This window comes from Barbus barbus, assembly GCF_936440315.1.
Source record: "Barbus barbus genome assembly, chromosome: 19".
NCBI lineage: Eukaryota > Metazoa > Chordata > Actinopteri > Cypriniformes > Cyprinidae > Barbus > Barbus barbus.
This window is the reverse complement of record NC_136747.1, coordinates 12,543,366-12,567,193: the sequence shown is the minus strand read 5'-3', so window position 1 is coordinate 12,567,193 and position 23,828 is coordinate 12,543,366. Positions and strand designations below refer to the sequence as shown.

Below are 23,828 nucleotides of genomic sequence, written 5' to 3'. Positions count from 1 at the left end.
AACATTTCTACATCAAACTAGCCCCCACTGTCCTTTCAGTACCTGAAAGGAAGGCGTGTAGGCCTTTTATACTGTTACATAGTGTGCCAATACCAGCTGTAACGTTAATTCGGATGATGTGGGCATGTCTGTGTGGTTTAAATTATAACATAATGACTGTTTTGTCCTGTTCTTGGATGGCCACTGCAGAAAACGGCCTTTGGATTTGAACCTCCTTTTATTCTTTTGATTTGTCTGATGCCAAGAGCCTGTAGGGAGAGGGAGGTCAATATTTATCTGTTCTTTTCAAGGCGTCCAATAACCTACATGTTGTGCAAACCAGATATGAGGTGTTTAAGATGAAACCTGTTCTGTATTTCAAGTACAAGGACACGAATAGAAGCCAATGTCATGAACCCAGATTCAGTGAAAAACAGAGACTTGACAGAAAGAGGAGAAATGTACACATTTGATCCTCAAATAAATCACAATTTAACACAAAGTTCTGACATAACAGAATGACATCCTTTAAAATGTGTGGTATAATATTTAATTTAAAATGGATGCAAGTAAGATAGGATTTTTTGTTTGTTTATAGCTGTATGTGTTACATTTATTTTATTTATTTTTCCAAATTAGAAAAATGATTACAAGAATTAAGAATCAGTAGGTGGATGATTAAAAAGTTGTGTAGCACCAGACTCCACGAGAAACACAATGTGAGTACACAGAGATATGAACCTGTCAGGTGAAAGTCCACAATCCTTATCAGTTATTATTCTCTTTAACCCAGTTTATTAACCCGAGCAGTCAACTCTTTGATTTGATATGCATTTTGCCTATATTCATAAAGTCATAAAAGTTTGTGTAGTCAACAATGGTTTCAGTATTTTTCCACAATACAATTCCACCTGGCCGAAGGCCCAGCTTTACAACAAACAACCTAAAAATAACTCTGATCTTATGACAGTTTTGAATTATGAAAATTTTCTCATGCTGAACACAACTTTAGAAGTATATTCTATCTGCATTTATTCTGCCGTCAAATTCAGTTTGTGGTGTAAATGCTGCTTGAGAGTTGATCAGCATAATGGTAGTTTCTGTGCAATGTGTCCATTGTGAATGTGATTGTTATCACTGGCTCATATTAGCTAACCACAGTGAAAGCATTGTGCTGTTAGAGAGGACAGACACATACAAAGACATGCACTTCTCTGAACAATACTTTATTGATTGAAAAGAATAACCAGCTTTGAAATTATTCTGTATTACTTTTTTCCAGCAAATGCCAGTATGCAGGGACGGAAGAATACAGGTGTACAAATACCACAAAAGGCAACTTTAGTCTCTTCACTAGTAATAGCTTATTTTATAGGTTTTATTCTAATTTGAAAGATCAGTCCTATATCAGCTAAGACAGTTTTCTCAAGTGAGCACTGTTTTCATATCTCATGCAATGCTGTGAAAGGAAGGCATGACTCAGTGAGGTTGCCCAATAGAAGGAGGAGTGGGCAGGACTGACTAAACACACATCTTTATAAAATTGCCTGCAGCACGTAGTCACTTGTAACTCTCAAACTCTGGAAAAGCTTTTTAGTTTGGTTGGACTTCCTTGTTTTCATTTTGTGGACAATTAACCGGTAAGTCATAAAAAGTGCTATTTTATTATCTCAAATTTGTTTTAATGTTAAAATGTTGACTATTTCTGTATCTAATAACCGCAGTCCGTATCTAAAATATATCTGGCATGATATCAAACAAGGTAGCCTATATTTAATAGCTTTGAACTAAAAGATATCCGGTATAAAATATTTTGACACCAATAAACACTAGTATATGGTTGTCACTGTTTATGATTACACATCGAAACGCGGGCGTTTTTAATATGTTGTTTATCATGTTACGCGCGTGCATGTGGTTGCACGTGCATATGTCAACAAAGTAGAGTAGGTTAGAGTGGGAAAACAAATAGGCTACGAACAGTGCGACATATGCTTCCTAAACTAGTGGTTTTCTGGCCTGCATGGGAACTACCGCGCTGCATATTTTGCATGTTTTTAATATCTGTCACATTCAAACCTCAGTTTATAGAGCTTTGTCTTAATGGGCTGATGAAAACCACTGTACTAGACTGGAAGCAATAATTTTTCAGGGTTGCATGTAACAGGTGTGCGTTTGCATTGTCAGACAACATGCTGGCTTAACTGTGTTTGTTTTGCTTAAGTTTTTAGTCTGCAACTGCATTTTAGATGTAGCTAACATACAATTTTTCCCCCAAAAACAGACAGCCTAATAAAAGATTCAGTAGACCACTTTGTTGCCATAAAAGCTTCGAATTTGTTTTAATGAAATTAACATTTTAAATATTAAATTAGGAATACATATAAAGTATATAAACATGAATGAAAAACTGGACTCACCCAGTGGAGAAGAAAATGGACTCATGTAAATGGACTCACCTGAAAATTGACTCATGTATAGATATGTATATTATAAATAATATACATAATTATATAAGTTCATGCCAATGACAAAGTTTAACACTCGTTTACTCATATACAACAGCTGTAACAGCAGAAACATCCACAAAATTCACAGCAAAATAGTGTGTGCATACATGTATGTAAAACAAAATCAGAGATTATTTTCGATTAGCATTGTAGGTCGACAAGTGTTATAGCTTAACTGGAGAAGAAATTTTGTAGGACCCCAGCAATGACTGTTCTAATGTGCATGGAGTATCTCTCTCAGAAAAAAAGTGCGTTCCATGAATTGTATTTCAGAAAAGAAGAAGAAAAAAGTGGTTACGGGAAGTGAAACAAGCATTTTCCTCTCCTCTACAGGGTGCAGCTGCAATGATGGTTATGTTCCAACATAAACATTATACTTACTGATATTGATGCAATAGCAAGCAAACCTTTGAATCTTTATAGTGTCTCAAAGTTAATGAAAACAAATATATGCATGTATTTATACAAATACACAATGCATCTGTTACAAATGTGTCTGAACCATTCCAATATTGATAAATTCCTGAATTAGTATTTTATGTAAGACATTAATTAGTCTCATTTACCATTGTACACTTTAATGGAATGCTTGTCCTGAGAAGTGGACCGGTGAATTTGGATGTTTTGAAGTATAGAGAGTATTCTAGGGCACGGGAAGGGCAGGATCTGTCCTTTATATCCTGCTGAGACATTACTGACACTCCCAGGTAAAAGATTATTCAAAAGAGGCCATAAGGGCGCACAGCTTAAAAACAAGCAGATGACCTACTTGCCAGCTAACCGTTACTTGTTAACTTTTCTTATAGCTGATTATATATTTCTTAAAGAAAGTCTTAAGCTGATTTCTTCTAGCTTGGTCTAGTATTCATGAGTAATTTCAGTTCCCACATGATTCTGGTCAAGAATTTGTGTAGGGGTTTGCTGTAGAGACCTCCGCAAATGATGAACTGCACAATCATGGGTTTTGAACTACAGAAATTCCTCTTGATAAACATCTTGGCTTGGTTCCTAGAGCTTGTCTGTGAATTAAAAAATCAATCGCTGCTTTTTTCATAGGGGCTTGGTACAGGAACACTCCTTGAACCTGTGGGATTTCATGCTGGCTTTGGAGCAAAGCTAAAAAAAAATGGCTAGTGTTAAAGGGGTGGAGGGACTGACTGCAGGATACGTGGAAGCAGCTGTGTCAGTGGCTTCCTGTGTGTAGCGTCCAGGCCCGCTACAGAGGAAAAGCCTGACATGTGACCTTTAGAAACCTCAGCCAGACAAAGAGCCTGTTCAGGCTCCCACTCCATTTACATGCGCATCAACATTCAAACTGTCGTCCTTTGAAATGCATGATCTGCATAATCCAAAACAGATTAGCCTGTTTTGAAAAGCTGAAGATATAATAAAAAAATGTAAAAAATGCAAAGAAATGTCTTATGTGCCAAATGTGTGTGAAACGGCAAAAGATTTCAAAAGCTGCAGAAGCCGCATATACATTGCATACATTAGTACTATTTTATACTGCACTGCATCAATTAAATGTATCCTAGATTACAGCTGCAAAAATAATGTTATGAAATTGTTTTAATGGTGAAATATTAAACATAACACATTATTCTTATTTCTACTATATTACATTTACATTTTATTCTTTTCTTTTTATTTGTCATATCATATTCTTGATCTAGTCTTTTAATATTATTCTTAGTTGTTGCACTGTAGGATGAGAAACTAGATGGAAAAATTTCACTTCAATACATAACATGTAATGTGTATGTGACAAAAATCTTTAACTTGAAAACAGAAAATTGTAAATTATGAAATAAAAACACCTGAAATGTTCCAGAGAAAAAAAAACTTATTTCCTTGAATCCACTTATGAGCTCCAATAATGCTGTTGTAAATAGTCACTGCCAAAGATGAATTACACCACAACAAAAACAAGGAACTAGTAATTTGTTACTTCCTTCTGTGACCTTAAAGGAAGATTGTGGTAAATTTATTTGAGGTGTAATAAGGTTTTATTTATGTCACCTTTTTCCTACCTCTAGATGTCCTCGTTGAGAATGGATGATATCCAAGTAGTTGAGTCGAAGCCTCTGATCCCGGACAGGGATTTGCAAGTATGTAAAATATTATATTTGTACTAAATCTACGTATTTATGCATGACAACATAGTGAATAAAACGTACACTGTTTTCTCCTCTATTCTAGGGGCTAAGAGAGGCTGTCCAGCAGTTGGTGATTAAGGCAAGAATTTCACTTGTTTTATTTTTTTTTATTTTTTTGGGATAATTTCAAATTTTTTTCCTTTTTATTTCATTCAAAAATCTCAGGTCATTCTTTGCTGACACCATGGCATTACAACAGTACTGATACAGTACAGATTCACATCCAACAGGCCTCTCGTGTTGATCCTCACACAGATTAAAGTCCTGAAGTTTGCAGGTCATGTGTTTAATAAGACTGTTCAGCCTCTAGACCAATGACGTGGGCTGCTGAGGGATACAATGGCCATCTGCCTGAGGCGCTCACGTAGGGCTCGTCCTGTTTAAAGAGATTAGTGCCAGTAGGGAGACAACATATGTTTGTGTTAAGTCACTATACAAAGCCAAGCACAAGATATTTATGTCCTTGTCAGTGTTAAAGATGTTATTTGACTTTATTAGCAGCCCGTGCTGCAACCTGAGGCAGCTGAAACTAGTTTCTGCAGCGTCAGCCAGTTGATCTTTGACCAGTGGCTTACACTTGAAGACTTTTCTCAATGACTTTAGCAGTGCATGGTGGTTCTTTGTAATTGTTTGCCGCTAGTGTTAAATTAACTTCAAGAAAGTTCAATCAAAAGTTAATGTTCAATCTGTTGACGAGGATTTATGATTTGTTGGTTTTAGTGGCTTCCATTTTTAAACATGGAGAAAGAATATAGAAATACAGATGCTGATTAGAAGTGATATTTTCATCAAGACGTGTTCTTTCCAAAGTAAAAAGTTTTATGAGTTGGGTTCTTTAAGACTGAAACAAATGAAGGAAAAATTTAAAGTAGCAGCACACATTGGCCTCGACCATGTGAGATTCTATTTAACTTAATTGCACTTTATTTCTGAGTTTTATTTATCTCTATTGCTGAAAGATAACAGTTAATTCAATGCACACCTCCATCGCATTTTTGTTTGGCTGCACTTGCCTAAGTTTCCGATGGCCTAGAGGTGGCTACTCCAAGCGTCTGATACAGGCTGATCCAATTTACGGATGTCGTTAACTAGAATTAACTTGTTTTGATCTCGGTGCAAAGCATGCTGGGAGCATGGGGCTTATGTTGAGCGACGGCAACAGGGGTATAAAACCCTGCGCACAGATGAATATTAGCAAAGTGCACAAACAGTAGCTTACTTTCAATCGGATCTTACCGACTCGTTCTCATCACTACTACTAATTACTATCGGCAGCCATGGTTCTGGAAGACTCTGAAATGGAATTAGTTTTCGAGATAGAAGTCGCTGTGAGTAGAAATATTCATGTTGCTTTTGGTTCTTTTTGAGGTTTTCATTGGCTGTTTTTATTGTCTTAGTGGTGAGTAAAGAGTAAAGTTTAGATTTTGACAAATTCAAGTCAAATTTATTTGTATAGTGCTTTTAACAGTGCACAATGTTTTAAATGTTGATGTTTGTAATATCTTAATTTCTTTATGCCTTACAGGCAGATTTAGCAGATTAGAGCTTGATAATATGGTTTACATTTAGTAGAAATCTTTCATTTTGTTCCTTTTATCTTTTTTATCTCATACAGCACACATTTATAAAATGAATTTAATATCGGCTGTGTCAGTCTTAATTAGGGTTTGATGCTTTGTGAAATTTGGTAGATGCAGTTGAACATTATGAAATCGTTTTCATGGACTGTGATCTTACAGATTACAGATTTAAAACCAAAGTGCATTGGGTGTTGAAATGTTTGCAGTTTGTCTGTGGTTCATTTGCAGATTGTTTCCAAATTGTACCTGTCCTTAAATTTTACATTAAACTACAAGGCTACTTTGTTAACACGGTCTTCAAACCAAAAAGTGTTAAGTGCACAGAGAAAAAACATTCATAAATTGTCATTGATATATGCACTGTTATAATACGTTGTACTGCAGATTAGATTAATGCCGTTTATGATGGTTCAGCTGATGCTGATAAGCGTTTTCCTACCATGTTGCATGTAGGAACATGATGTGGAGACTCCATATGGCAGAATCCACTGTACCATGAAAGGGGTTCCTAAGGGTGACCGGCCCGTCATCCTCACCTACCATGATATTGGACTGAACCGTAAGATTTTATCAGTTTAAAATGCCCCCTAAATCTCTTCGTGTTGCTTTGCAACACATTAATCAAGAGGTTTTTCTAAAGGAGGCAGGCTTTAATGCATAAATTGTGCTTCTTCAATAGATAAGAGCTGCTTTGACACCTTGTTCAGCCATGAGGATATGCAAGAGATCATGCAGCACTTTGCTGTGTGTCATGTAGATGCACCAGGGCAGCAAGAGGGAGCAAACACCTTCTCCACTGGGTGAGTTATATCATGTATAGACATATAAGTGGTAATCTATATTGTAAATTAATGCAGAAGAGTAATTATTATTTTTTTTTATAGATATGAGTACCCTTCCATGGACCAACTGTCTGAGACACTTCCATCAATCCTGAAACATTTTGGGTGAGTTGATCGTTTAATTATTTAAGTTTTAAGTAGATTTTAGATTATTCTCTGTCTTAACTAGTTTTCTTAAACCCCACAGGCTGAAGAGTGTGATCGGCATGGCTGTTGGAGCGGGGGCTTATATCCTTGCTAAGTTTGCTGTGAGTTTGACTTCCTTGAGCTAAACGTGTTTCTTTTCCTGTGGATTTTGGCATTCATTTAGCTAGTTTAGCTGCTGAGGAATGTCCAGTGTGGAAAAAAAGAAAAAACATCTGCTTGACTCTAGGGTTGTTTTATTTAATAAACTGGGGTTTAGATGTGGTTTACAAATACTGTTTCCTTTTATAGTTGGATTACCCTACTATGGTGGAAGGCCTTATGCTAATAAACATCAACCCATGCGCTGAGGGCTGGATGGACTGGGCAGCACACAAAGTGAGTGCTAACCACTTTATTATAATTTATATAAAATTCATAGTTCAAGTTATATAGAGTTTCACGCTGCTGTGGGTTCATTTTTCTTGAATTACAGATTTCTGGTTGGACCCACGCCATGCCTGACATGATCATCTCTCACCTGTTTGGAAAGGTTAGTCAATGTTTGACCCCATCTAGATAATTTTTGAATTGATAAATCTATATTAACATCAATGTTTTTCTTATTTCTCCAGGAGGAAATCCAGCAGAACCATGACCTCATTGGCAGATACCGTCACCACATTATAAATGACATGAACCAGTTCAATCTGCAACTCTTTATCAAGTCCTACAACAGGTAAACACAACACCGCTACTAAAATATCCTGCCAAAAAAAAGTTAATTTAGCATTTGGCATAATAATTAATTAATGTTTTTATCCACATCACAGCCGAAGAGACCTGGAAATTGAGAGGCCTGTACCTGGTGGCCACGTCAATGTCAGAACTCTAAAGTAAGTAAAAAATCTTTTAGAAAACCTCTAAACAATTCAGGATCAATTTCTTGTTGTAATGACTTTGTTGTTCTGTTTTCAGGTGTCCTTCACTCCTGGTAGTTGGAGACAGTTCCCCTGCAGTGGATGTAGTGGTAGGTTTAAGTATAATCTAAGACTATCTTCACTTCATTATTACTGCCATGCTTTTTATTATTCTGCACACTGTTGCTTCACCCTTTATATCCATTGCATGTGTATTTAGTGGTTTAACATGTCTGTTTTCTGTACAGGTTGAGTGCAACACAAAGCTGGACCCGACCAAAACCACACTGCTTAAGGTGAGTGGACTCCATTGAAGCTGGCATGTATTTATAGCCACATGGAAAAGTCAGGCACTGATAAGATTCCGATAGCTCAGCATTATCTAGTGACTAATTTACCCAGGTGGTGCAGAAGTGGTCCACACTGGCCAGCTCCAGGGCTGACCTAATTTTCCACAGCCCGCCCTCAGGTGGACTAAGAATTAGGTTTATGGCGTCTGATATGGCCTATTTATCACCGATAAGTGCTGAGACTAGCAGAGTTAATGGAGCGCTAGGTGTTTTAGACACCTGTGTGAATGGCCAAAACAGAAATGAGAAACAAGCAGTGACGCATTTTGTGTTTTTCATGCATTTTAAGTAAAATTTTATGTCCCTTCTCTTTCGTCAGATGGCAGACTGTGGAGGCTTGCCCCAGGTCGACCAGGTGTGTATTCATAACGTTTATGGCCATTTAGATTTATTTACAAGTTTGCTCAAGGCACAGGATGATTATTAGGGATGAAGCGCGCCATAATCTCATTACGGACAGCAATGGCATATAGTTCTCAGTTCTAATACTCTGCTTGCCACCTGCTGCTACCGGCTGTTAGAATCTGTCTGGTTTCACAACATGTACTTAGGGAAATCTGTTTTCCACCTCGACCTGATTAGCTGTTTTTATAGTCAAATAACTGATTTCTGCTTTTATTGTCCTCTTAGCCTGGGAAGCTAACAGAGGCTTTCAAGTACTTCATTCAAGGAATGGGTTACAGTAAGTACTGATATTGTCTTTTTGTTCAGTATACTCTCTATTTGACCATACAGCCCTGGCTTTATAAGGAATGCCCATGATACATTGCCTGAACTCCTATGTTCATCTAAAATGAACATATAACGTTAGCGAATAGCAATATGTGTAACTGGGCTGTGCTGTCCTCTAGTGGTGTAATATCATTTTCAACTTGACCTTTTTCCTAAAATGAAGTGTATCATTTATAAACAACTGCAAAAACTGATTCAACTAGTATATGCACTACCGTTCATATGTTTGGCGTAAGAGAGATATTTTTCAGCACAGACTCATTAAATTGATAAGAATCAGTAATAATACTGATTTAATACTTAATTGACAAAATACTTGCATAATAATTTGGAGCCTTGGTGAGCATAAGACTTATTTTAAAACGTTAAAAATCTTACCAACCCCATTTTTTTTAATGGTAGTGTACATACTTATATCAAGTATTTTAACATTAAAAACATTAAAAAGCTTTAAAATATGTATCCTAATCTGTCTTCCTCTGCCTCTTAGTGCCCTCTGCCAGCATGACCCGCCTGGTCCGTTCCCGCACAGCATCCGGATCCAGCGTGACTTCCTTTGATGGCAACCGCAGCAGGTCGCACACTAATGAGGGCAACCGCAGTCGCTCTCACACCAACGAGGGCCGTGCCCGAGCCCACACCTCTGACAACCAACGCACACGTTCGCACACTGACAACATGGACAGTTCTGTGGACCAGAGTCCCAAGTCCACCGAAGTCACCTGTTAGACTGGTGACCTCGTCTCCGGTCCATCTCACACATGCATTAACCTCTCTGTTCTGACTGTGCTGCGCTGCCACTAACTACACACGCAACAGGACCGCCGCATACTGCTGCGCTGTTTCTCTCAGGGGTTTTGCACTGTTTTATTTGTCAGAGAGCATTTATGCCACAGTGTCTTGTGTTTAAGACTTTATTTCCTGGGGAAACGCTAAGGAGTGGATAGAGTGAAAGAAGGACAAGGATGATGGAGATATTTCTTCTTTTTTGCCCCCTGCGCAATAGCTGTCTTGTTGTTGTTAGAGGCAATGCAGCACAGATACATTTTGATGGTCATCATCCAAGTAAGCTGGGCACTGAGAAGGCCACATTTATAAATTTATATTAATCTCTCGTCTGTGATTCATTTTCTTATGTCAAGTTATTGTACCACTTTTACAGGCTAGTTTAAGTGCATAATTAATTTGTATGATCTGTATATGTTGAAATGGACCTCACTGAATGGAAAAGGGATTGGTTGACCACAGAGTAGAGACAGTGGTATTTTTTTCATAATGCTAACCTACCTTATAAAACCAAGGTTTAAGCTTATAATGTGTTGATTTGCATTTTCCTTGTTGGGAGTGTCCTATTATTTTGGGTTATATGTGTAACTCAGTGATTGATGCTCTTGAAAGTGATTTTAAATGATTTTTACGGGATCAAATGTTTTTAAAGAATCTTAAAATGAGTTTAAATTCAGCAAAACCAATTTGTAGATATAAGAATACAGGAAAATGACTCTATATGAGTGATGTTTTGTGTTTGTAACGATGATGATGATTTCTATGCAATCAAGCACAATAGAACAAAATGTGCCATGGAATCCTCTACTGGGACTGGATGCTTTTTTTCTCAAGGCTTTGAAAGAATAAAATGAAGGATTGCTCAGAAAGAGATAATATAAGCAACTTACCTGCTCTTCCATACGCACTAAAACAAATGCTTGCAGCTTGGAAAGGCACTCTGCTTCATAAAGATGTAAAACAATCTGATGCACTGCATTTTTAATGGAATAACAGTTTGTATTTATTTAAAAAAGTAAAATAAAAAGCTGGTTACTCAACTTTTTTGTCTCTCAATAAGAACTGTGTCTATACAAAACGTTATAGTACATGGAAAGCCAAATTTTATAAGGCAAAACTCGCTCCAAGGACTACAGTGTCATTTAAGAACATGCATGTAGAAAAAGGCATGAAATTACAAAAACTGTACATTATCAATACATAAAAGCAATATATTTCTTTACATAGGTTTTGTATAAATTAAAGATTTTAACTACAGAGGTCAACGTGATATTGTACTATACTTCATTTTTACAAAAGGATCTGTCGGCATATGACAAAAACTGGGTTGAAATAACATATATGAACAGTTTGGTTGCAATAGGCCATAAAGTCTTAAAATATAATATATTAGGATATATTGGTTTATTTCAGTTTTTCCAAAAGGAAAAAATCTCGTATAATACAAAAAAAAAAAAAAAAAAAAACCCCTGCAAATATGACGGTCAATTAAATATTAACTCTTGCTCAAGAAAAAAAAAAAACTGGTGTTCACCCAAATCTTTCTATTGACTTTTGTGCAAGGTCTCGTATATTCAGTTTCCAACCTCACCTTTCTCATGGTACAGTTCTAGATCTGTAAATATGTCATTGGGGTTTTTACAGCTCAGGTTGCAGAAGCAGGCGTTAATCCACATGATCTGCCAGGTGAAGCCGGATCCATTCGGGCACTGAAAGTTGACCTCAACAGTCTTAGATTTGTAAGGGATGCAGCAGCGCTCATCTGTACACACTCCACAGTACTTGGGCCAGTAAGTGTTTGTACTGGTGCAGCCTGAGATAGTGAAGTTGTGTGGCTTTCCTTCCCTGTAGATGTTCAAGCACTTCTTTCCAGGCTTGTGGAGAGATGAAAAAAGGGCCAAAAAGGCACAGGGTCAATCCTGGTAGCACTTTACAATAAGGTTCATAAGTTCACATTAGTTAACTACATTAGTTAACATGAACTAAGAATGAAAAATACTTTACAGCATTTATTAATCTTAGTTAATGTTAATTTGAGCATTTACTAATGCATTATTAAAATCACGAGTTGTGCTTGTTAACATTAGTTAATGCACTGTGAACTAACATGAACAAACAATAAACAACTCTATTTTTATTAACTAACATTAACAAAGATTAATAAATAGTGTAATAATTGTATTGTTCATATTAGTTAATACATTAACTAATGTTAACAAATGACACCTTATTGTAAAGTGTTACCCATATCCTTTTATACACTATAGTCATTCATGTCACTCTCAAATGTAAATTTGATATTTGATATTGAATCTGAAACCTTGATGTACTTTGTGATGTCCACTTTGCAAGGCCGGATGTTGCAGAGTCTGCTCTCTTTGACCATCTGACACTGCTTGTTGTTGTTAGTAATGCGTAAAGACACTCCACGGCCGCAGGTCTTTGAGCAGGGACTCCAGGAGGTTGTCTGGGTCACACAGTTCTTGTGCCAGTTGTCCTTTACACTAGACAGGGCTGTAAGAATGCAAAGACAATGAGTGCTTTCCTCATTCTGTACATTTAAATTTCAAACTTCTGTACATTTAATTTTTTAAAATATATTATATAATATAAATGTACAAAATGTAGGCTATATGTAGGCCTACTATAGACATTTCTGTGAGTCTTAAGAGGCCTAGAATTTACAAATTTTGACATTAGAAAACCTGACAATATTTTTTTGTTAATTTTCTATCTTTGAGTAGAAGAATGTTTCCTGTTGTAAGTTTTAATTAGTTTGTTCACTGTTGTGAAGTAACATCTGTATATATTAAGTAATAAACTGTACTGTCTAATACGGTTTAAACTTGTTTCTATCTTTAAGCACATGGTCTCACTTAAAGGGACATGTTCCAACCACTATCAACTAATTATCTGTCCAGAATGAGTTTCCAGACATTTGCAGGACGTTTGTGAGACACTGGAGATCATACCAGCCATTGTGTGTCTTGGTGCTGTCTTGCGCCCACTCCTGGACTCATCACAGATCCACTGCTCACAGCAGCGGCCGAGGATTTTAACTCGCCGTGGGTTCTGGCACCAAACCCTGGGAGGCTGAGACTCATTACACAGAGAGACACATCCGATCGCCCCATTCACACACAAACACTGGTATTTACAATTGGGCTGGAAGCTCTGGCCATTGCGATAGATCACACCATTGTGCTCACAGCCAGTGCCTGGCAGATCTGGATAGCAACAAAGAGCAAAATGAATGAAGTCAAGTTCATCAAATGCATACTGGATACAATACCAAGAAAAGTGTGTGATGTTTTGTGCTGTGCTAAAAGGTGAACAGAACGTATTATAATTCTGCTCAGCATCCCCTGGCTTGGTTTATCTGGGTTCCGCCACCTTAATCCACCCTTTAAATCTTCATCGTAATCTGATCTAAGACCGTAACACAGTGTTAATAAGAAGGCTGTGTTAGTACAAGGACACTTACACGCACATACTCCTTTTTCGTACCTAGGCTTGTCTGCGCTGTAATCACAGTAAAGGCCTCGATGATGGTCACAGTTTTCTTTCTCATTGCAAACCTCCCCCACCTGTTTGGCACATGCTCTGCAGCAGTCGCAGCCGTCCATGATCAAGCTCACACCTGGTGGACAGGTGGGGGGAGTTTTAGGACATTTGCAGGGCCATTGGCAGTACTGGGTGCGATTATAGGGCTCCGGGGCGACGGGCTCTGGTATGGACAGCATCTTAGAGGAATCCTGGGCAAACGCTCTGTGAATCTGTAAGACACAAGTCCCGACAGATTCCTGTTTCTGACACATTTAGGCTTTTGTTTATTTCCCCCCTCCAAGATTCCTCCTGGCTACAGACATTGTGATATTAATGAATAATAATATTAAAATATATATATTTTTTATCTTTTTTAGTCTATATCTTATAATATGCAAGTTGAAAGTTTACAATTACAATTTTGACTTTATCTCTCTGAATTCTGAGGTAACAATTCAGTTTTTTATATGCATCTAGAACTGTATTTCAGTATTGTGAGAAAAAAGTTACAATTGTAAGATAAAAGGTTGCAATGACCTTTTTATTTTGTAGCCCCTGGCGGAAACAAGCTTTCATAGATAAATGTCTTAATTTGTTGTTCTTTATGTAAACACATTTCAATTGAACCTCTAAACGCAATTTATGATGCCATTTATATGACATTATACAGTTATATAAATAACTGTTGCTTAATTAATCACCCATACATACTACTATATCTCAGAGTAATGAACCAGTTCTAATTACACTTTCCTGCATATATCAAATTATAATAGCTATAGACTTGCTGTCAGCTCATGGGTCTCATTTTGTACTAGATAATCATTGCACATCAGGTCAAGAAACAAAAGGTAGATTAATATTATTAATTGTAAGGTTTCCAGTGCACTTTCTTTGTAACTCATCAGTCACTTTTTATTTTATGGTAAGTATCTAAATGTTTCAACTGATGTAAATAATGGGGTTTTGGATGACAGATCATGTTGATAAATGATTTTTAGCAGGGACATAAAGCCGACTGCTTCAGGCCCTCAGGTTTGATTAACAATTTGATTGATTGGCATGGCAACAGACTTAAATAACACACCACACACAAAGTATGGCATCATATAATTTGACCTCTTTTAACCTGTGTAAGATAAGCAGCAGACATGGAAGGTGGAAGAGACAGCTAAAGTTGCATAAATTTAAAGCAGGATAAGTACGCCCTCTGTCATGTTCAAAGACATAATGGAGTGAACTCAGCTTTAAAGAGTTTCAAATGAGTCAACCCAATAAAGGATTTCACTCTAAATATATGCATTTTGACAAACATGTTTATTTCTGTCCACAGGGCGGCAGTATACTCTCACGCATTGATTTGAGGTCATTTGTTACAAATGCCGGTCACATATAATTAAATGATCATCGCATTTCAGTTTTAATTATTCAAGATATGGGATGAATTTAATGTGGAATAAAGGGGGGTTAGAGTTACTGATGCAAATACTGTTAAGTTACAAACCTCTGATAAAGTGTCTCATTTTCACTTTACTAAAAAGTTGAATATATATATAAAAAAAAGGATGCTCTGTTTGAAATGCTCTGTTTCCTTTTTGGTTTGTTTTATTTTTATTTTACAGAGCACATAAAATATTTCAATTAAAAATGTTATGTGCAGGCACCAAGCAACTTTTACAGCGTTGATGCAAAAGAAAATAAGCTATTATTTATTATATATAGTAGTATTGTAATCGTAGCCTAGTATAGGTCAATAATACAGTTTTCCAACGCATGTTAAAACAGACTGTGTGGTGTTTTTAACGCTTATGCGTTATTTCATCTAATAATTCACACAGCCTACTCTAATAAAATAAATAAACAAATATATTTGTTACCTGTGGTACACAAGCAAATAGTAGAACCCACATCAGAAGCCAAGTCATCACTGATCTCGAGTGATAAATGCATTAAATCCAGAATTAGATGATTCTTGAAAAATCGCCCATGCGCGAGAAGGATCCATTCATTTAATGAGCTGAGGGAAGCACACGCACACACACACACACACACACATCTTGATACTGCTGCTGTAAAGTTTTCATACTCAGGAGGATCCTTAATGACGTCAGAGTAGGTTTGCCACCCTCAGCGAGGCAAAATAAGGGACACCCATTCACGACCCCCCCCCCCCCCCCCCCCCCCCCCCCAAAAAAAAAAAACATGCTCAAGTATTTAAATTTCCAACAGAACATATTAACATTGCTATTTTAAATTTGATTATTTATAACTATTAATTATTATTAGTCTTTTTTTGACAGTTCTGCAGCTGTTACCTGGATGGGATGAATTTTTATTTATTTAGTTATTATATAAATTATATTCATAATTATATTCTATATTATATTCATAGTTATATTCATTCTCTCAAATTAGGGCTAAATTTATTTGCCCCATTTTCATCTAAATAATTTAGATAAATAATAAATAGGGTCTAACATTAATTATAATCTATTAATTAATCTGTCTAATAATGTCTAAAATATAATAATATATAATAATTATGTCTATCAAGCTCTGATAATGTATAGATTATTATAGTAACTATCCAAATTTTAATAAAACAATAGGCCTATACCTTGAAACACAGATGTGTCTGTCACTTTATGGTTCACCTAAAAATGTCATAATTCATAATTTTTCAATCATAATAACCAAACAGCTTCTGGTCCTCAGTAACTTAAAAAAAACTCAGTAACTTTTATGTTCAACAGAAGAAAGAAATTATTAAGGTTTGGAACAATTTGTAGGTTTGTAAACGATGGCAAAATTTTCATTTTTGGGTGAACTATTCCTTTAAGTCAGACAGTTCACCGTGAGCAACTGAAATGCTTCTCTGCGCGTTCATCATTAGTTACTGGACAGAAAAAAAGGTGAAATTCTCAATTAAACACCAGATCAGCTAGTTTGGCACAACCGTACATTAGTACTATTTAATAGTAAATAAAAGTAAATGGAGCACCATTGTTCTGAATATTATAATTAATATGGGGAATTAGGGGAGTCAAGACAAATTCCTTGAGTGTCAAGGTGGTGTAACCACCATTCAAGGAGCCATTTTGTTAATATTTAGCAAGAAGGTCATGTGACAGGAAATTATATCACAGAGAAGGACCTCTGGCGATACTAACTGCTGCATGCAAAGGTTAGTAACTCTCTTTAAAATGTGAGATAATTTGACATTTTTAGGGTATGGTCAGGTATTGTTAGGTATACATGTCAAATGGTATGACCTCAGAAATACATTGACAATTCATCATTATTATGAAAATGAGTATTAACTTTAAAAGTTACATTTGAAATATTCCCACCAAGGCCATGTGCTTACATTGGTGTCCATGATAATGCATGTCAAATTTGATTTTAAATTGAAATGTCAAGTGGTGTAACTGGTTACAGCATTTGACTACTATTACAAGCCTTTCTGTTAGGGGCAAATTTAGTCAAATATCACCAGTTTATGATGCTGATTAAAGATGCAATATAAACTAACCTACAATTTGAAACTATTTTCAAGTGTTAAATGTTATATTTTTTTGAGAAAGTGGTTCTTTATCTACAACTTTATTATTAAAGCTCTGTGGGTCTAGGATAAAATAATTATGTTGCACAACATTAGTGTTTTTGAAATGTTTAGGCTAGCTTTAATGCATATTTCTATTCCATTCACTTAACATTATAAAGGGACAGTTCACTCAAGAATGAAAATTACCACCTGATTTACTCACCTTCAAGCCATCCAAGGTGCATATGACTTTCTTCTTTCAGATGAATACAATCAGCATTATACTAAAAAAATGTCCTGGCTCTTCCAAGCATTGGAATGGGTGATATTCAATAGTCCAATAGAAGTCCAATAAACTGCATTTATCCATCATAAAAAAGTGCTCCAGATGGCTCCGCGGGTTAATAAAGGCCTCATGTTAGCTTCTGCTAACTGCTGTACACACGTTCACGAGAGTGGCGTTCCAGCGGATGACGTAGGCATAGCATAAGCTCTGGTGAGAAGTGACGAACATGGAATTGTAGAAGAGAGAGCAAAACAAAGCACTGGTCACGAATTAGAAGTACAAAATGAGGATTTGTAAAGAAAAATGTAGAAGGATTTCAATATAAGCCAAGAGGAGATTGGTTTTCCTTTGCTGTAAACAAAACTTGGTTCTCGTGAGACTAGCATATTCTCACCAGTGCTTACGCTACGTCCTACATCATCCGCTTGAATGTCACTCTCTTGTGAACGAAAGTATGATAGATAGCAGAAGCTATTACGATTTATAAAGTTTTAAATATGGATATTTTTCTTCAAAAGTGCATTGATTCGCTTCAGGAGGCCTTTATTAACCCCCTGGAGCTGTCTGGAGCACTTTTTATGATGGATGGATGCAGTATATTGGATATATTGGAGTATACTATTGAATATCATCCATTCACTTTTAATGTCACTCCAACTGTATTCATTTGAAAGAAGAAAGTCATATACTGTCCCACCAGGGGTAGGCAATGTCGGTTTAGCTGTCATAGTTTAGCTCCAACCGTTAAAAAAACCTCACCTGCCTGTAGCCCTAGTCATTCTGAAGACCTTGATTAGCTTGTTCAGGTGCGTTTGATTAGGGTTGGAGCTAAACTCTGCAGGACAGCGGCACTCCAGGACCGACGTTGCCTACCCCTGCTGTACACCTAGGATGGCTTAAAGGTGGGGAGGGGAATCATGGATAAATTTTCATTTTTGGGTGAACTATCCCTTTAAGCAATCTATAGTATAATATAATGTAATATACATAAATGATGTAATAATGTAGCAGAAGGAAGTGGGTGAGTACATTTGAACAAATTCTGTGATAAAAATGTTAACCAAAGATTACAATTTACATCTGTAAAATACAATTCATTAAATTTCTGACATTTTATAATTAATATGATATAAGAGCCCCTTTTTCCCCAATGGATGCCACAATACAATACGAAATTACAATATGAAATTAAAATTACAATACGAGACATGAGTTCACTGTTCATCACTAAGATAATTTTGTGTTGCCAGATTTTTTTTTTAACACTGAAAAAAACCCCCACTTCAGCTGAACTTGTTGACAGTCATGCTTGATTTTCAGTGTCAATTTCTTCAACAAACAATGGCCTTTGGCTGTAGAAGCAACATGGTCAGGTGGTGTAACTGGTATTTTTCATAAAAATATAATTATATACAGGAAAATTAATGTGGAATAAAATGTAATCATCTATATCACAATAATATGGTTTTTAAAATTTTTTGCATAATTTGTCAAAGATTATTTAGAAAAGAATTTGTGTTTTCAGCATATGTCCTGCCAAATATTACAAACACGCATTAAAATTTACATTTAGAGATAACTAATAAAATCTATTTTCGTGTGATATTTTAAAATGAAGTATTTATTTCTATGAGAAAGCTTACATGCCATATAGGTGGATAAAATATTTAATATTTCTCATTCTTTGGCGGTTACACCATTTGACATTTTCATGTAAAAAGTGATAAGTTGACTTAACTTAAAAAAATTTAGGAAACCCGTTGCCTTAAAATTATCAAGTAAATAATTGTCAGGTTCACTTAACTTATTTTTTTTAATTATTGTCACTGACCCAGATACATACAAAGAGTCATATAAACATGGTTCAAACACTAGCTCCATAATTCGTACCCTGAAGCACGGAAGTACATTTTGCCTTTTTCTGTGAGAACTTTACTTTCTAAGAAAAAAGAAAGATTGGATTGGGCTTAAACAGAAAGAGAGCCAAATGTTCCCTTGCTCTTTTCATACCCTCATATAGGCCTTATGGATTTCACTTTGGCATAGAGAAAAAATGCCGTTCTGAAGTTCAAATATCAGTCAGTTTTCCCTGAAGAGTGCTGTATTTCGTGTCTCTGGGGAATACATTAGCAAACATTGCCCTTAAGTATTTCTGTGTGAAACTGACCACTTCATATGGTCTCGTTAAAGTAGACTTGAGTTTAAATAGCACTTTATACCACCTGATGGTCAGATGGAAATCATAACCACACTGATGACATCATTGTTTCTTGTCAATAAATGCCTTTATTTGACTAAATGAAATGTATTTTTTACATTGTCCACGTAGCCGAAAGTCAATTGCTTTGTGATGCTTTATTCTTTGGAAATACTGTACCAGGCAGAAAGACTAATGAACACGTGAGAACAAAGAGGCTGTTATTTCTAACACAGAGCTACACAAAGGTTACTAACTTGCTGGCATAGTCAGTGAAGTGTGTTAGTTTTTAAGAATAAGCAGGTGCGGACATGCTCAACTTAAAGATCTGAGAGTAATTGTAGTTCTGCTACAAAAGGAAAGTGCATTTTACCCTTTTAAGAGAATTGTAATATATGGGTGTAAAGTTAAACATAATATAAACTCTCATTCTCAAGTGACACCTGATTTAGCAGCCTTTGTGAGAAAGAGAATAAAGACAGAAAAAAAGATAAATGAACATAGATAGTGATGTACATCAGCTAAATCGAATCAGCATTTCAAATCTTATGTTTTTATGTGAAATACAGCACAAAGCCCTCATAAGCTTTTTGCCTCATTATGATCAAAACATTCTGAGAAGTCAAAGTCCACTTAGGAAATTCCCTGTGCCTTCAAAGTCAATCAGAATAGGAAACCCTTTCTAGACATGGGGAAAACCTTTACAATACATAGAGGGAAACAGACAGATCACTTAAATTCTCTGCATTCCTTTTCTCAGTCATATCTCATTTATTCTAGTGACAGCTCATTTGTTGTCCCAGCATGAGCAATGTGAACAATAACAGTGTGTTCTATTTGAAAACTCAGATTCCTCCGAGTCAAATGATTTGCATTAATAGGAAAGATAAACACAGAGAATTAAAATGATCTTTATTTTGTGTCAGATCGTTCTTCATTTCTAATTTTTATTCAGGTAACATATTGATATTGATTTATGATAAAAATGATTGATTTATGATAAAAAAAATAATAATTTAAACTGTGAACTAAAATCACTGAGCATTAATAGCCTTTCTGCTATTCAAGACCTTGTAATAACCCCTATGCCTGGTACTTTCACCCCTTGCTTAGATGCACGTAAAACAATAATAGATAAATAGATGCATGGGGACCAGTTTAATTCACTTTAGATTTCCAAACAGCAACCATTGAAGTCAATTCTATTTTTATTTGTTCTGATAAAAGTGAATATAAAACACACACATATACCAAAATGCCAAAGGGCACAGTATCTCAGTATCACAGTATTTCTTTTTGGCTTGCACCAGATTGCCAGGTTTAGATGAGGCAGAGAATCTAGGTTGGATGCCAAAGCCAACAAAGCATGGGAGAAAGCCACAGTCCATTACACCACAGAGAGAAGCCATGATGGCATAACCCCTGCACCCAAAAGAGAGTTAAACTTTTTGTCCTGACATATTAGATTCTCAATATCTCTGATGTGTTTTATTAAAGCTACTTTTAGACTCTAAAAAGAAAAAGAAAAAATTACCCAAAAATGAGTGGTACATTGTATTAATACTCAATATTTGTACTTGTACTTGTACTTATACTCAATATTTGGCTCAGTGTTTGTTCCAATTGATTAACATGTTAAATGCTAAAAGGGGAAATTACAATTTCCTCTTTTAGCATATAACATTAATCAGTTCCTATGGGCCTATACAGCTCAAGGTTATAATAAAGAAAAACTTCCTCATCCTCTGGCTATCCAAGATGTAGATGAGTTTGTTTCCTCGTCAGAAAAGGTTTAGAGAAATTTAGCTTTACATCATTTGCTCCTCTGAATGGGTGCCGTCAGAATGAGAGTCCAAACAACTGATAAAAGTGTCACAATAATCCACATGATTCCAGTCCATCAATTAGAGTCTTGTGAGGTGAAAAGATGCTTGTTTGTAAGAAACAAATCCATCAAGACATTTGAACTTCAAACTGCTGCTTCAGGCTAAAATACAAGTGCTCTATACATAATATTGTGTTAATATTGTGAGAGAAATATGCACAGATCAAGCAAAATTCTAAACAAATGTGTGGGTGGATTTTGATGTGAGAGGACAACACGGGATGGACTTTTTCACTGGAGGAAACGTTATTATGGATTATGTCTTGTATCTTGTCTGGAAATTATGGTTTGAATTTTAAAAAAGCATCTTGATGAATTTGTTTCTTACAAACATACAGCTTTTCTCAAGTTGTGAACTGATGGACCTGAGGGTGAGGATATAAAAACTAGGCCCTAAAGCAAAACCAGTGGAGAACAGTGAGGCAGTAACTTGTCAGTCTATCCCATAATGAGACCCTTCATAATGTTGTCTCTTTTACTGCTTTTATCTCTGTGTCATCAGATTTTTACTGCTCATTCCACCCTTTTAATCTTCTCTGTGGTTAAGATATTTGTTTACTAAAAACACCTGCAGAACCCAGTGCAATTTTCCAGTAAATAGTGAATTTATAGTCAAGCCCACTGACCTGCACACTGATGATGTGTGAGATATGATGTCAGAGAGTGACAACGGAAATGTGTTGACCTGAAATCGGTTCGAGTCTCTATTGAGGACAACAAGCCAAGTTAGTTACCATTAACTATTACGACTGGATGGGCAGGCAAACTCATGAAATAACATTTTCATGGCAATGCAATGTAATGTAATGCAAAAGAGTTATTCTGCTTCACAGACTCAGTATTTAAAAACTGTGTTTCCATTCACTGGGATGCACCTTAAATGAATTTATTGGTTGTAAATTTTCTTATTTAGAGCTTGATGACTGAGACAAGTCTCAGTTCTCAAGGCCTGATTTTCAAGATTTTCCTGAGTCAAGTGTTTGGTATTCATGGAAAATAAATAAAGCTGTTTAAAAGTAGCACTTTCTGTGCTTTCAGTAACTTTGCCAACATACTATTTTTTACCAACATCACCCCTTTATAACTACCATAATTGTTTGTTTGTGGAGTTAAATATTTGGACACATTGTAAATAGATGTAGAAACTTAAATTTTCTGTAAAGCTGCTTTGCAACGATTTGCATCGTGAAAAGCACTATACAAATACAGTAAACTTGAATTGAATTGAATATGACTGTTGACAGTATCTTCAAGTAGTTTTAACCACAAACCTTATAAATGGCAATGTAAGATAACAATGTAAACATATGTGGCACTGGCTAAAATATAACTGCTATTTAATGTATTGCATGTCACAATCCAATAAAAAATGATAGGAATGCAAAAATGCGGCAACTGGCCACATTGCTCAGTGTTTCCCTATCCAAGGAATTCACTCTTTCCATCCATGTATGGTCAAATTCAGTGACATATCACTTTTTTAGCTCACACCATGTACTTCAGCCAAATGACAGAGCTTACTTTGTTTCGGTCCTCATTTTAGATCTGATCTGACAGATGGCTTTCTGATTTTAATAGCCCTGGCAACCAAGCAATGCTTCTGTTTGGATTTTTCCTCAGTCCAGCTCCAGATGCAGAGTGAAATGTTTAGCCAATTCCAGAGGACATGATTGTGTAACAGTGTGAGTGGTTTTGGCTCCCACAGTCTAAACAGGACAGCACTTAACTCCTAAATACTATTTTGTTCCTCATTTTGAGAAAATCACCATCTGTTAACACAAAGTGCTAAAGTTCCACTTAGCCCAAAATAATTGAGAAGAAGGCAAGAATACTGGCATAGTAACACAGAAATACACAGAAGTTAATGTAGGAATAATAATGTACAGTCAGTCATTAGCACAAAATAAATCCATAGTGTATGTCAGCGTTCGGGAAAATGAGCAAATGGTGCTCTTTTCTGTGATAGTGATAAGTTGAAAGCAAACCCACAGTGTGATGCATGGAAGTAGCTCCTTATGAGCAATCCGATTTATAGTGCTGCCTTGGACAATGGAGAATATTAGGAAATATCAAACTGCTGAATGGCACGACTGACCAATCGGAATCAAGTATTCCACAGACACGTGAAAATCATTAATATATTGCCCTTTTGTAATCCAGTCAGTAGACCTGTGCCAGTGTTTTCAATAAATGCATGTTAACGTAAAACAGACCATCTCTAAATCCTGGATTAGGCCACAGATATTAAATTAATGTATCTGTTATTATAATAATCCTCACTTATGTGTCATTAAAATACCTGCAGGATCACAGCACTAGAGACTCTGGCTAATGACTCTGGTTCAGCCTCTCTGAAGTCATTATTAGCAGCTAGTCAGTATTCGGGAATATG

At 36.1% G+C, this 23,828-nt stretch overlaps 2 protein-coding genes across 2 annotated transcripts; one reads left to right on the top strand and one right to left on the bottom strand.

Annotated features, from left to right (window-relative positions):
- The first annotated feature begins 1,481 nt into the window (after nucleotides 1–1,481).
- Nucleotides 1,482–10,859, top strand: LOC306884983 (protein NDRG1-like). Its single transcript, XM_079441272.1, has 16 exons — nucleotides 1,482–1,619; nucleotides 4,526–4,597; nucleotides 4,689–4,724; nucleotides 6,679–6,784; nucleotides 6,905–7,025; nucleotides 7,110–7,172; nucleotides 7,255–7,315; nucleotides 7,503–7,589; nucleotides 7,687–7,743; nucleotides 7,826–7,929; nucleotides 8,024–8,086; nucleotides 8,169–8,220; nucleotides 8,359–8,406; nucleotides 8,780–8,815; nucleotides 9,091–9,142; nucleotides 9,683–10,859. The coding sequence occupies exons 2-16, from the start codon at nucleotides 4,526–4,528 to the stop codon at nucleotides 9,919–9,921; spliced, it is 1,197 nt and encodes a 398-aa protein (XP_079297398.1). The 5' UTR covers nucleotides 1,482–1,619; the 3' UTR covers nucleotides 9,922–10,859.
- A 92-nt stretch (nucleotides 10,860–10,951) lies between these two features.
- On the bottom strand, nucleotides 10,952–15,589 carry LOC306884984 (CCN family member 4-like). The gene is made up of 5 exons (XM_079441273.1): nucleotides 15,402–15,589; nucleotides 13,463–13,754; nucleotides 12,951–13,205; nucleotides 12,299–12,492; nucleotides 10,952–11,852 (listed from the first exon to the last, which is right to left on the bottom strand). Exons 1-5 carry the CDS (start codon nucleotides 15,447–15,449, stop codon nucleotides 11,553–11,555), a joined length of 1,089 nt encoding a protein of 362 aa, XP_079297399.1. The 5' UTR covers nucleotides 15,450–15,589; the 3' UTR covers nucleotides 10,952–11,552.
- Nucleotides 15,590–23,828: the final 8,239 nt, after the last annotated feature.